Source organism: Camelus dromedarius, chromosome 2 (assembly GCF_036321535.1).
Source record: "Camelus dromedarius isolate mCamDro1 chromosome 2, mCamDro1.pat, whole genome shotgun sequence".
NCBI classification, from domain to species: Eukaryota; Metazoa; Chordata; class Mammalia; order Artiodactyla; family Camelidae; genus Camelus; species Camelus dromedarius.
In genome coordinates, this window is record NC_087437.1 from 113255335 (window position 1) to 113268839 (window position 13505).

The 13505-nt window shown below is 44.6% G+C and overlaps 1 protein-coding gene across 2 annotated transcripts in view; it reads right to left on the reverse strand.

The window, feature by feature from the left end:
- Positions 1–1608: 1608 nt before the first annotated feature.
- Positions 1609–13505, reverse strand: part of RCAN1 (regulator of calcineurin 1) — a 90402-nt gene continuing 78505 nt past the window's right edge. The window contains exons 1-4 of one of the 2 annotated variants that reach the window (XM_064475691.1): positions 10577–10858; positions 7761–7934; positions 5589–5748; positions 1609–3385 (exon numbers count right to left, since the gene is read on the reverse strand). In XM_064475691.1, coding sequence (XP_064331761.1) covers positions 3213–3385; positions 5589–5748; positions 7761–7934; positions 10577–10663 — 594 coding nt within the window. In that variant the 5' untranslated portion in view covers positions 10664–10858 and the 3' untranslated portion in view covers positions 1609–3212. Of the gene's footprint in view, positions 3386–5588; positions 5749–7760; positions 7935–10576; positions 10859–13505 lie in introns of those variants that run through there. The other variant, XM_064475687.1, reaches the window with a different exon arrangement.

Here is a 13505-nt window from a genome sequence, read left to right on the forward strand (position 1 = left end):
AGTGCTGTGAAGTGTGACGCACCCCAGCTGCCGGCTGATTCAGTTTTGGCCATAACATGTCCATACAGTGTATTTAACTCTTTGCAATTAATATTTGAGAAAATCTATTCACCTTGTAAGCGAGTTCTGTATAATTTCACCTAAAGTGAAAGCTCTCTGAAAACCCAAATCTCCCGTGGGTGCTAATTCACACAACATTCTGGAAATGTGAAATCCTAAATGCTCGCTGACGGCAAATCAGTGCTTATAGCTGGAGGATTAATAGCCGCTTGAAATGCTGTACTTCTCTCACCATTTACTGCCTTTTTTTTGGATTTAGAATACATTTCGAGGGGCTGATTTTCTTCCCAGGGATGGATAGCTCTAAGCTACTTACCTTCAGATGAGAAATACATTCTATCAAAAAGCTATTTAAGGAACACATCCGATCGATGGCAAAGGATGTGTTCTGCGTGATTCCACCTGCATTGTGTCTGTCATCTTGCGTTTTACTGAGCCCTCTTGCCAGCAGGGCTGGAGACACACGTGAGTTCTGGGCACATGATTTGGGGCCCTCCGCAGCCTGCTGCCTGGTAACCAGGCTGTGAGCACTTTTGGCTTCGGAATTTCAGCGGAGGCTGCCGCGCGCACCTGCCACAGGACTGCTCATCAGACAGCATCCGTCAGGAGTGAGGCTGTGCGGTACCTTGTGATTTCTACTCTGGGATCTGATGGCTTCACGGGCAGTGGGACCCTCCACCTGTATTTCCCCAGCTGTGTAAGGGGACCTGCGAAAGTCTGAGTTAACTGACAACACGATTCGACTTTATTCCAGGGTTATTTATGAAATAGGATCCTGGACCAACACCCCTCCCAGTCCAGCTCTGCTCAGCAGTGGCTCCTGGTTATTTAACCTGATGACAGATAACAGCTCCCGCGACCCCGGGTGCCTGATTAGTTAATCTCCCCAACAATCAGATTCAGCCAAACCGATGGAAATGTGGATTTTGTAACATATGTAAACCTCAAACATATATGGCTTTAAGATGTGCCAGTGCTCTGGGAGAATGACAGAAGGAGGAAGAAAACAGAGAAGCCTGTGAATTTTTGTGGAAAAATGCCTGCTGTGCAGCTTAATCAAGATTAACGTCATTTGTGTGAATTCAGCAAATAAGTAGGGGGTTATTTAGCCTTTGAGGGCCGGCCAAGCTCATCACCATTTGTAATAAGAGTTCCAGGTGAGATTCAAACAGGAGGCTTACAGACCAACTTTCTGAACACAACTGGCCTCTGTAACTTAGTGTCTTTGGTGGATATCTTTTCTAACAGGAAAGAAAACTCCTCAAATTAACAATCAAAAACATTGTTTAGTGGAGCTGCTGGCAAAAAGGGTTTTCATCATAGTATCATCTCCCTGGACAAAGGACATTCTCAGACTTCTGATTTCAGTTTCATCCATTTTCCCCTTTACTAAGTGATGTGCTGTTGGTGTGGCTGACCCTCTGGGAACCACAGCTGGGAACCAGGAGTTTCCAAACTGAAACTGATGAAGGGATGAATTCTTCTGAGACCTCAGAATTCAAAGGAGTCACAGGTTGACCATTAGAAATAAAATGACAAATGGATAACTTTTCCGTAAAGAGCATATTGTGTCAATTTATTATAGAATGCAGTTAAAAAAAATACTTTGAGGTTAGCCTCTCCAGTTTAAAAGCACTTAACTAGGAACACTTGAACAGCTAGGCAATGGTCTCTCCCTCACCTGCCCCCAGCCCCACCAAGTACTGTAAACAGGGTTTTGAGAACATTCAGTCAATTTCTTGATATGAACAATCAAACATATTTGCTTCTTAAAGAAAACCACCTCCCACATTTCCAAAGCATGCACTGTTACTTGACATTCGGTATTTCAAAATGACAAACCTTGTTATGGTATCGTAAGGCCAAAATATAACACCTATTTACCAGACATACACGTTACAACTAGAAAAAAAATTACAAACGTTAACCTAGTGTAACAATTCCATCAGGAGTTAATGGGGAAAGGCACTGCATCCTTCTCATAACCTTTACACAATCTACTATCCACTTCACATGCTTCGAATTCAAGTCCTGCCCAACATTTGAAAGGCGTTTCTACAACATACAATTCACAACATACAAGTAGGTTAATACATCTTACACTAGCCTCCACTGATGTATTCCTCACCCGAGTGCACAACAGGTGTGAATGTATTCTATCAGCTTTATTTACAAGTTTATCTTGATGTTTTAGTGGGATTAAAAAAAAAATCAATGATCTCAACTGGCAGTTCCCCAAAAAAGGTTTTTGGCTATGATTCATGTAACCCCCCACATAAAAGAAATAAATGAAACCAATTTATTGTCTAATCTAAAACACCTAAACTAAAACTTCTCACCCACTAAAAGTTGGCAGTGGAACTGCTGTCTCTGAATTTTATAAGCAAAACGCTACATAGGAATTGCAGATCGACTTCTTTTGCAAAAGCACAAGTCCATGTTGCATCGGATAGGATGCCGAGTGGATGTATTCCAGGTGGAATCCCACGTGTGTGTGCTGTTGCAGAGACAGTCACGAATCTGGAAAGGTGACAGACTTTTCAAATGCTTTCCTATCTTCCCAAAAGATGTGAAACAACAATGGCATAACTCTATATACGAACAAAGGTTAGCTCTGAAAATCAGTAATATACATGCACAAACATTAGGACATGACAGGGAAGAAATGAAACGCTACAATTTCCACGTTGCACTGTTGTTTTCACAACCCTTCTGCACTAGACACCTCGTGGCCCCACGCAGTGCCTTTCTCTACCAGGAGAGAGCGTCTACATCATAGGCTGGTTAGAAACAGAAGGCTCTCCCCGGACCCATTGATCAACCTGCCCCTGGCAAAAACAGAACCTACCAGAAAATAACAAGTACAGAACACTATCGTTATCGGTTTTCTCGAGACGTTCCCGAATGTCCTTGTGCGATCACCCCAAACTCAGTGATTGGCTCAGGAAAATTCCCGGGAGCCATGAACATTGACAGATACACAGCGTCGGAACCAGAAGACTAAGCCTCGGTTCTCTTCTGAGCAACGTGAGCTGCAATTTCTGCCACAGCGATCACGGCTGCCGCCTCCAAAGCTGTGACCAGCCACTTCCACAGTAAAAGATTCCTTCCCGTGAGTGTGACTTGGAATACCTCTTCGTCCGGGGGCCAGTTCAGCTTAAGTGGATGGGCGTGTACTCCGGCCTCCTGGTCTGGATAATTTTGGGTTTGGGTCTCTTCATTCTTTCCATCTCGTCTTCCTCCTCGTTCTCCTGATCGCTCTCACACACGTGGACCACCACGCTGGGAGTGGTGTCGGTCGCGGCGTGCAATTCATACTTTTCCCCTAGGGAAAGGAAAGAACTGCAGGGTAACTCAGGCATGGACCTGAGGGCCAAAGAGCAAGAGCGGGTGGACGCGCATGGAGGGGTCTGCTCGACCGAGCTTCCGTGGGCATCCAGTGGGGACTGAGGGACACAGCCAGACACACTCTGGACTGGTGTTTCTTTGGTGGCTTATTGTATATCTCACCATACAAATAACTCTGCTTTCAATCAAACACTCAGAGTCCCAGCACATGAAAGGTATGGAAGGAATGTAAATTATACTTAGCATGTCCACCAGGCCCGCTGGTGGTACCAGCGGCATCCATTTGTGAAAAGACGTTGCACAAATAAAGGCATGAAGAAAGGACATCTTGAGCCTCCTTCCCCAGCTCCAGCTGCAGTGCGCCGCCCACACCAGGGACAGGAAGCACGGGAGACGCGGTGCTGGTTGAAGCAGGCGCTCCGAAAACATTGCTGAACACAGCATCCTTTTCATACAACTATCAACCCCCTGGAACCAGGAGTGTCCTGCTGTTCTATGTCAGCTTGAGTTTTACCAGGTTCGGTCAAGATATTTTGATTCATAAAAAAGGTGTGGCTCCTTCTCTACTCCACACGCAAGACTGGAATGTTATTTTAACTGCATTTGAGAGGGTTAAAGAGCCTCAGCATTCTTGAGGGGGGAGGATTAAGATGGAGGGTCAGACAGACCACTCAAAATGTTGGTCAGAATACCCTTTACAAATTCTTATCTACCCGCCAGTGAGTCACAACCCAGAAAACATGGGTGTATGATCATATTTGCAAAATCTTGGCCATCTTGTTGGCTGAAAAGCACAGCTGAATATGAAAAAACTCAAACTCATTGTTAAGGAAACTAAGGGCAAAATGATCTCATTATGTCTATTTTCTATAAAGGCTTCTCAAACAAGACCTCTGTAAAGAAGTGGCAGATTCTAGAGTGAAGAATGTTCATTAGTAGAACAGAATGTCCTGCCTCGGGGCAGTCTGACACCTCTCCCCAGGTGGAGCTCTCCGTCCTCCCTTCTCTAACATCCCAGCAGATTCCAACCCTGGGCTTTGCTAATGCACCTTGGCCCGGAGCTGCTGGGAGGAGCACCAGCCATTTCCACCTTGACCTTCAGGCCACGATTAGCAGGAAGTAATGTGATCCTTGCTTTCTACCACAGAGGGAATTTCCGTCAGAGCGATATTTTCAGAAATGTAATCTTTTCCAAGGGAAACGGCTGATGGTCCAAGAAAATAAAATCTCAACTCAAAGGAACATCAGATTGCTGGTCAAGGAGAAAGCTGATGGCCTCAGTGTTTACTGGATTTGCTCCACAGATAGGGCAGAAGAGGGGCTCAAACCTCTTTGCCCCAAGATCCCCACGGCACCTCCTGTTTAACCAAACCCTGTCAGATGGGACAGAAACCGCCAAATTTTATTGTTTCTAGAAAACATGCTTTGAGGAATGCTGATAAGCCAGGCACTGTATGAAGTGTTTTTTACATGGTGAGCTCATTTACCACTCAGGACTCCACCGAGTAATACCCATCTTCTGGATGGGAAGCCTGAGGCCAGAGTATCTTTCTCCCTAAGTGCTCACACCTTTGTCCCTTCAGAGGACCAGAACCTCTTCTTTCCCTCCCTCCACCCCCTGGGAAAGCTCAGCAGGGAAGCGCCCCTCCCTCTGGGGCTCTGCGTGACTGGGGATCTTTCTCCACTCTGATCTGTGGTCCTCCATTCCCTCACACATTCAAAAGGGTAGGTGAGAATCAGATCAATGGATGAAATTATCTTGGCTAAAAATAAAATTTCTAAAAGAGGGGAAGGCCTGATTTCCCTTCCCAAAGTTCAATAGCCCATCCCCACTTGGAGCAACAAGAAGTGAGGCTAGGTCTTGAGTCACCCGCACAGGCTGTACCCAGTGGGTGAGGGGATGGATTCACATGATGTGGTCATGGTACTTGGTCCCTAAGACCAACTCGCATGCCTTCTTAAGGGATGAGGCCAGAGGCAGGCGTGCACACTCCCAGCATGGGTTACTTGGATTCAGAAGAAAGCAAATAGGGATGATTCACAACACGCTGGCACCAATCACATGAGAGGTCAAAAGAGCAATGGGGATAGGGCTGCTCCCGCTGCAGGCGAGTCTCTGTGCCTTTAGCACCATCTCTGCACGTCACCTTATCCCCTCCCCACCTGAGAGCACTGCTTACCTGGCCCCAGCTTGGAGATAGCATATAAAAGATCATAATTTATGACAGGAGTAGCATCTTCCACTTGTTTCCAGCCAACCGGCGGAGAGGCGGGAGGAGAGATCAGAAACTGCTTGTCTGGATTCGGTGGGGCCAGGTGTGAACTTCCTATGTGCAAAGTCTGGGGGGAGAGAGAAATACAGGTGGATGTTTCTCAAGGGCAGAACTGGAGCAATGCAGCAGCACTTAATGACAGCTTACAGAAGACAGATGTGAAGGGCAGACCCGCGTGCAGACAGCAGAACAGGTGCCCGAGGATGAATCACAGTGAGGTTTATAAGGGGAGGGCAAAGGGAACTCAGATTATGGTGCAGACATGATAAGAGCCCCCTCCCAGGACTGGGTCTCCCAGGCACAGGGACTGCAAGTAATTATGCTTGACCTAGACTGATGGAAATGAACAGAGATAATTTTGGTATAAATGAAAAAAATAAAGCACGGTTGCTGAGGTCAGAAGAGATCTCAAAATCAACTGCTTCCAGCTCCTCATATCACAGAAGCTCAAAAAGGCTAAGCCATTTCTAAGATGATACAGATTTTCAGGGAGGCAAAGTAGGGATGGGGACGCAGGACTCCTGCCCACTACAGTCTCAGGCTCCCACTGGGGCTCTGAGTCAGATGCCAGAAGTGACGAAGGAAAAAGAAATCCACCTTCCAGGTTACATATTTAAAAAAATAATGATAAGGAACAAAAACCCAAGATCCTAGTTTAGGCTTAAACATTATACCAGTGATTAGAGGGCTGTTTGGAAAGATCCTACATTAGAACCTTACGAGTTTTTACCAGGGGAAAGGGGGTGGGAAGGGATACATTTGGGAGTGCAAGATTTGCAAATATTGACTACTATATATAAAAATAGATAAAAAACAAATTTCTTCTGTATAGCACAGGGAGTTATATTCCATATCTTGTAATAACCTTTAATGAAAAATAATATGAAATCAAATATGTTTCTATCTATGTGTGACTAGGACATTATGCCGTACAGCAGAAATTGACACATTGTAACTGACTATATTTCAATTGAAAAAAAAGAATCTTAACAATTTGGATTTTCTTTGTTCCTTAATATTTTCCCCCATAAAAATTTCACAGTGAACATGTATTTACTTTAATAAACCAGAAAAAGTCGTGGAGGGACTAAGTAAGTGTTTATACGGAACCCTACCAAACACAGGAAGCAGCTTACTCTTAACCAAGGATCCAAGGTCAAAGCCTGCACCTCGGACTCACCACCAGGGGGCAGGGCATCCCGGCTCTCATTTACCCTGGGAGGGCGGGCAAGTTCGCCTTCCCACAAGGTCAGGAAGCCCCTCTAAAGAGTCTGTCTTTTCCCATAATGGCCTGGGGAACTCAGGACCCCAGTGGGGGTCTCTTTAACCAGGGGGAAGCGTTCAAGAAGTCCCTTCCTCTCCCCCTGCTAACCTGTTGGACTCCTGTCACATCGTCAAATGGAACTTCGTGAGCTGCCTAGAAGGTGGGCGGCCCAGCATCAAAGGGGGAAGGGGCACGGGCTAGGGGACAGCTGGAAGGGTGATGAGCAGGAGAGAAAGCAAACCCGCCCACAAGCCCACGGGGAGTGCCCTGGGGCCGGACCCCCACCTACCAGAAGGATTTCTTAGCATTTACCACCTGTATGGTGAACCCATTTTTTCTTTTCAGGCTGGGTCTGGCAGCCTCGGGCTGATGTGCAGGCCGGCCTGGCAGAGACCAGCTCTCCGCAGTGAGTGGGCTGCTGGGAACCTGCACAGAGCCGGGACTGCTCCCGTCCTCTCTCGATCTGGAAGGTGGCATTAGCCCAAACTAAACCTTGAACAAATTCCTGCACACCTGCTGGGTGGTCTTAGGGTTCTAGGGTAGCCACGCCCACAACCCTGCCCTCTACCACCTTCCTGAGTCAGGAAGGCTCGGGGCGATCATTACTAAACTCAGGTCATTTCTGAGGTCACTTTCAAATACACCTGATGTCTTCTTAAAAATAGTTTGACTTGAATATTTTTGAGTATAAATGTTGCCTTTGTAGAGAGGAGTTCTTGCAGTTTTAAATCAACGTACACGTAATCGACGTATAAGCTACTTTTAAGGGTGGGAGGGAGAAGAGAGAAGCATGAGTATCAATGATGTCCACTCACCTGAGCAAAATATAACTTCATTTCCTTTCCAAGAAATTCAGTCTTATGTAGCTGGAGTCGGGCATCCGCTGCAGATAAGGGGTTGCTGAAGTTTATTCTGACTCGTTTGAAGCTCTTAAAATACTGAAAGGTGATATCCTTGTCATATGTCCTAAAGAGGGATTCAAATTTGGCCTGAAAAATAAATATAAAAGGAATTGAAATTTACCTGCAAATGACCCTTGACTAGATGACTTCATTACATCTCATATGGAAAATTAATTAATCATTTCAAGAACTAACTTCTTTCTTAGAGAAGACAGAGAACCTGCCTTTCTTCTTTGAGGAAACTGACTTTTCTGCCCTTTTAATTTAATATAGGTGATTTTATACAAAAGTAAGAATGTATGATTTACTAAATTCATTTAATCAGCTGAACAATGATCAATACTTAAACACTTCTTACAGTCACAGAAACATTCTTTTTAAAGTAGAATGAACATTTTCCAAGCAGGTCCAGTTTGGTCATTGTCACCCAAATGGCCTGCCAGTTCCATGATTTTCCCCAGTCTAGTGAACTCCAGTCCCACCACTCAACTTAGGGCGCTGCCCTGTACATCAAATATTTCTTTAGGGCTTAAAAGCACTGGAGCTAATTTGAAAGAAAAAAAATTTTTTTTTTACTGAACTGGGAAACAATGATGTTAATAAAAAGCCTTATATTTCTTAAGGTAAAGGAAGCAGTTTTTAAAACATTCCCATGACTATCTTCCCGTTCAATCTGTTACGTTTTAACTCTCCAAAATAATACTGGTTTAAAACACGAACGTACTGCACCCAAACCCTTTTCTGCACGCTGGCTTTAACACATGTACAGACCTAGCTGGAGAGTTACAGGAACTAGTGAGCAAGACGGAACAGCAGGAGCTCTTAGAGCTGAGTTCTAAGAGAACTTTCTAAGACAATGCCTGAGTTCAATGACTGAAAGCTTAGAATCAGGAGAGAGTTCATTGGCTCCTGAGAAGAGCTCTGGGGAGCCCCCCTGGGCTAGGTCCTGGGTGGGGGTGTCAGTGGGGGGAGGCTGGGAGGCCACAGAAATCCTTCCAACCGGAGAGGGAGTTGATGGACAGTTGAAGCTTCTAGAAACAGGGTGCATGGACTTTTAGTCACCGTGTTTTCTGAGTCTTTTTCTCAGACTAGACACTCAGGATGGTGAGAGGCAGATGGGGGTGGCTGAGAGCCTGGGTGAGGCGGGGTGCCCTCTACACAGGGGACTAGTGAGAAGAGGAGGCCTGGGGCCCACCAGTTCTCTGGAGAACTATGGAGAACACAGCTCTTCTGCAGAGGGGAGAGAGGACTCAGCAAAAGAGGAGAATCTTGGAGAATATTCAGTGGGCAGGTCCTGCATTCCCTTCTGGCTGGTGTCTCTACCGGCAGGTTGTTCAGGGGAAGTGGGAACTACTCACAAACTTGCTCTTTTCCAATTCCCTGGCTTTTCTTTCCTTTAGGGAGATGTCTGTGCCTTTCCCAGGAGGGGTGTTGCAGAGGCAGAGAATGAGAAACCTGCGGTTTCCTCTGGAGGTACAGGCTTTTTATCCGCCTCTCTTGAGCACGGGCACGTTGCCGGCGCAAGGGTGTCTGCGCAGATTTGGAATTTCACGTGACCTCATCCATAGGCACTGTGGCCAACTGTTTAGTTTTGAAGTTATGATTCATAATTTGGGAGAGATGACTTTGATGAATATTTTTAGAATACAAGTCAGGGCTTAGGACCAAAACACAAGAGAACCCACATTATCTTGTTAATTTCATATTGCTAGCATGTTATTCTCTTATAAGATAATCTTATTTGTTCTAATAACTGATACCTAGTTATTATAGTTGTTGGATGGCATCTTGACTTAATGAAATAAATAAATTAGTGATTTTACACATATGAGGCTAAAATTAAATATATAGACTTCATAGAACTTTTATACATAGAACATACTCTAAGTAGTTCAAAAACTACAGTCCTGGCTCACAAGCATAGTACACAATTATAGAGTTAAATTTGAATTAAAAAAAAAAAAAAGAAAGAAATCTTCCCATGTCTCAATGAGGCTTTGGGTATAAAGATGAAATGTGATCACGGTCCCCCAAACAGAACACGCAGAATTCATTTATATGCAATATTGGTAAAGACCAATTAGATAGCTGCACGGCTACTGATAAAAACCTTACACTTTAATCAAATGAAGAAGAAAAGTATAGTAATTAAAATGACTAATTATATTAATTTACCACCAATGAGAGCTGCTTCCCAGGAGGTAAACTTATCTCACACTTAAGTTATTTATCCAGTTTTATTATTTGCTGTGGCTGCATTTTCTCCAACTAGACAAATCTGGAAACTCGAAGACAGGCTCTTGTAATTACTGCATACATTTAAATATCTTTCCACTATTTATTTCCTAAGATAAAATCAAATTATTCTGAATTCTAGATGTCAAAGTGAAACGTTTCTGTTCACTGTCAGAAAAGTCCTCCCTCCAAAAGGTTACTTACAAGCTACACCGAATGAAAAAAACACAATGCCAAACCCTGCCTTACTAATTGGTCAAGGGACGTGGACGTTTTTAAATATTGAGAGCTTTAAAAGTTCCTTCACAGTTAAACCTCAGGCAAAAACTTCTGATTTTTGACTCAAAGTATTCTGGATCTATTTCAAAACCCCAAAACCCACAATAGAGCCACATACCCCCCACCTCTCTCCCCCACAAATATTTCAGTTAATAGTCTCAATTAACATAATGCTGCAAAAATTCTCAAAAATCACATTATATAAGAAGCCTTACCCTGGTTTCACTTTCGCTGAAGATATCACTGTTTGCCACACAGGCAATCAGGGAACTAAAACTGTAGTTAAAGTTTCTAAAGTGCATCTTGCCTTCTTACAGTGAAAGCACTAGAGACTGAACTCAGTCAAGCCCCAAGTGAGGTTCCTTTACCAGAGGCTGTGGGTTCTTTCTCGAGCCAGCGCTTATAAAGCTCTGAGGTCCAGCCCCCTGGGGAAAAAAAAAAAAAGCGCAGCTTCCAGAGCATCCTGTTTGGACACCAAATTCCTGAGTCAAGTCCTGCTTGCACTCCGGCAGACAGGGACAGAGTGTAAGTTTCTACTGGAAAGAGGTGACGTCAACACCTTAGTCATTTTCCCTATGCTAATTAACTTTGCTTGGGGAGGATGGAAAAAACAGCCAGGCTTGTTCTGCAGCTGCTTTATCTCCCCTGTCTTGCAGCATAGTTTCCACTGGTAGTAATTCCATTCAGCCACTCAGCCACCAGTCTCCGGGGCTGAATGGGACGACCCTTCTTAAGATGGAAAATGTTACAGAAGAAAAGGAGGAAGGTCGACAGCAGTAAATAGTAATTATCCTCCAGGGGAGTTTCAAGGCTGGGAGAAACCTGGAAACTGAAGTCTTGGCGAGTTGTTTGATCCCTGTCATTTCTGGAAAATTTCAGTCAAAATTTCACATATTGGGGTATTAGAGAAAACATTTTGAAATCTGTCATGGTCTATAAACTCTGTTTTTAAAGAAAAAACTGGAATTCATTTTGAAATAGGCCCTCCCCCTTTTTTTCCTGATTGAACTTTATTGGATGAACGTACTAATTCCAACTTGTAGTCCACAGTGAGAATGTGGGAAGAGATTTTAGGGTTTTCGTTGGAAAACTTTATTATTGTAATTTGAGAACTAGGAATACGCAACACTTTGATCATTTTCTAATGGCTCCTGAATTCAGAAAAAGATACCAAAACATTTTAGAGAATCTAGACTCTGAAACTGAGAAAAGAAGCATTAAGAGGGTGTGTTGCTTAGAGATCTACAGACTGAAAGTTTTTTGTCTTTTAATAGGAAAGGAAGAGGAGGGAGGCTGTACCAGGATGGTAAGGAGCACGTTCAGCATGCATGAGGTCCTGGGTTCAATCCCCAGTGCCTCCAAACAAATAAAGAAACCTAGTTACCGCCACTGCCCCCCAAAACCAACAAAAATAAACAAGTAAAGGGATTGTCTCAGTTCCTTTTAAAAAATAGGAAAGGAAGAATAAATGGAAAGCATGTACACTACAACTGAAAAGTTAGTTCAGCTGGCCTTTTTTTCAGGTGACATGTCTGGTCTTGGAGAAGCACAGTGGGATGGCAGGATGACAGTTCCTTCAGAAGGCTGCAACCCTGAACCTCCAAGTACTTTGCCAGTTTAGGTCCCTGTGGCAGTCTGGGTTCTGGATCCTCCTCACTCTCCCCAATTCCCCATTTTCACCTAAATGCAGTCACATTATTTATAAAAATGCTCTCTAGTCTAGGGGCACACAGGGACGCCTCTTAAGCTTCCAAAAGTTAAGTGGAATCCTGCCATTCACATTTAAAAATTAACTTCAAAGAATCATTAAAGTCAGCCAATAATAAAAGGAGTACATGCAACGAGGAAAAAGCAAAGCAGAGCATTTATCTCTCCATAAAAGGAAATGCAGAGTCCTCTTGGATGAGTGAGCATTGCTTAATCTCCTTGCACGGTGCCCTGCTGCCAACTGTAAGGTTATGTAAGAGACCAGGTATGGTGTTTGTTTTGCCAAATTACCTGTAACTCCCAACCCAAGAGATCTAAATGCATATGTTCTAAAAAAGTTTGGAACCCTGTGAAGAGTATGGTATGCATCAAGCACCGAGAGGAACTGGTCACATTGGTCATCGCTGGGTGATGGGGACTATGTGCTCGGATGTGCTGTGTTTTCAGTGCAGAGACTACAGCGTGTCCTGGGGGTCCTGGCAGACTTTGGTGGTGGCGTGGTGGCCCTGAGGGTATGGGAGGGGCTGGTGGGGGGCGGATCAGTGGGAAAGGGATGGGGAGACAGAAAACAGAGGAGAACTGCATTCCTCTCCTCCAGGGTGGTCTGGAACTTCTCTAAAGTACACTCCCTCCCTCTGCTCCAACCCTCCTCCCTCCTCTTCTCTCTCTCCTAGAGTCTGCCTCGCTAAACAGTTAAAAGGTGATCAGAGGAGGAAGAAGAGGCTAATTTCTTCTCCTCCTCCTCCTCTCCTTCTCCTCCTTCTGTTAAAACTCATGCCACTAAGCTCCAGCTCATTTGTGTGGGCAGATCTGGAACATTTCTGTTCATCTGAGACAACAGCGCTGAGCTCACCCAAATTTACAATCGTCGTTTCATTATACAAATGAATAAAAAAAAAAAAAGGAATAGTGAGGTATTTGAAGATGGTCCAACTATCTTTGCTTACAGAAATAAATAAGAAATGATAGCTCTTTCATTGGGCTGTCCAGGAAGCCTCCTCAAATATGTTAATTCTGTACCTGCCTTTGAATTGGCAGTCAGCTCCATCTGAATCATATTTAGTGACCTTGAGTGCTTCTATTTCTAGATCAGGAAAAGGGGCTCAAAATGGTGGCTGGCTGTAGGGAGGCTGGATTGGATGCTGGCAAAACTCACTGGGCCACGAAGTGTACCTGAGCTCTGGCCCAGAGGGGAAGGCGCCTTGGGTCCGCCAACACTGGCTTCCGCGTCCAGGGCATGCGCAGTGCAGAGCAGATCCGAGCTTTCACAGTGGGTCACCCTGAATAGCATGGCCCATTCGTGGTGCCCCAACACCCCGGCTGCCCAAGGGGACAGACTCCTGTCCCTGAACCCAGAGGTACTTCCCTGCATCTGCTGATCTGACAGTTATTAGGGACGTCCACTCTTCGACTGTACGTCTATTATACACGAACTTG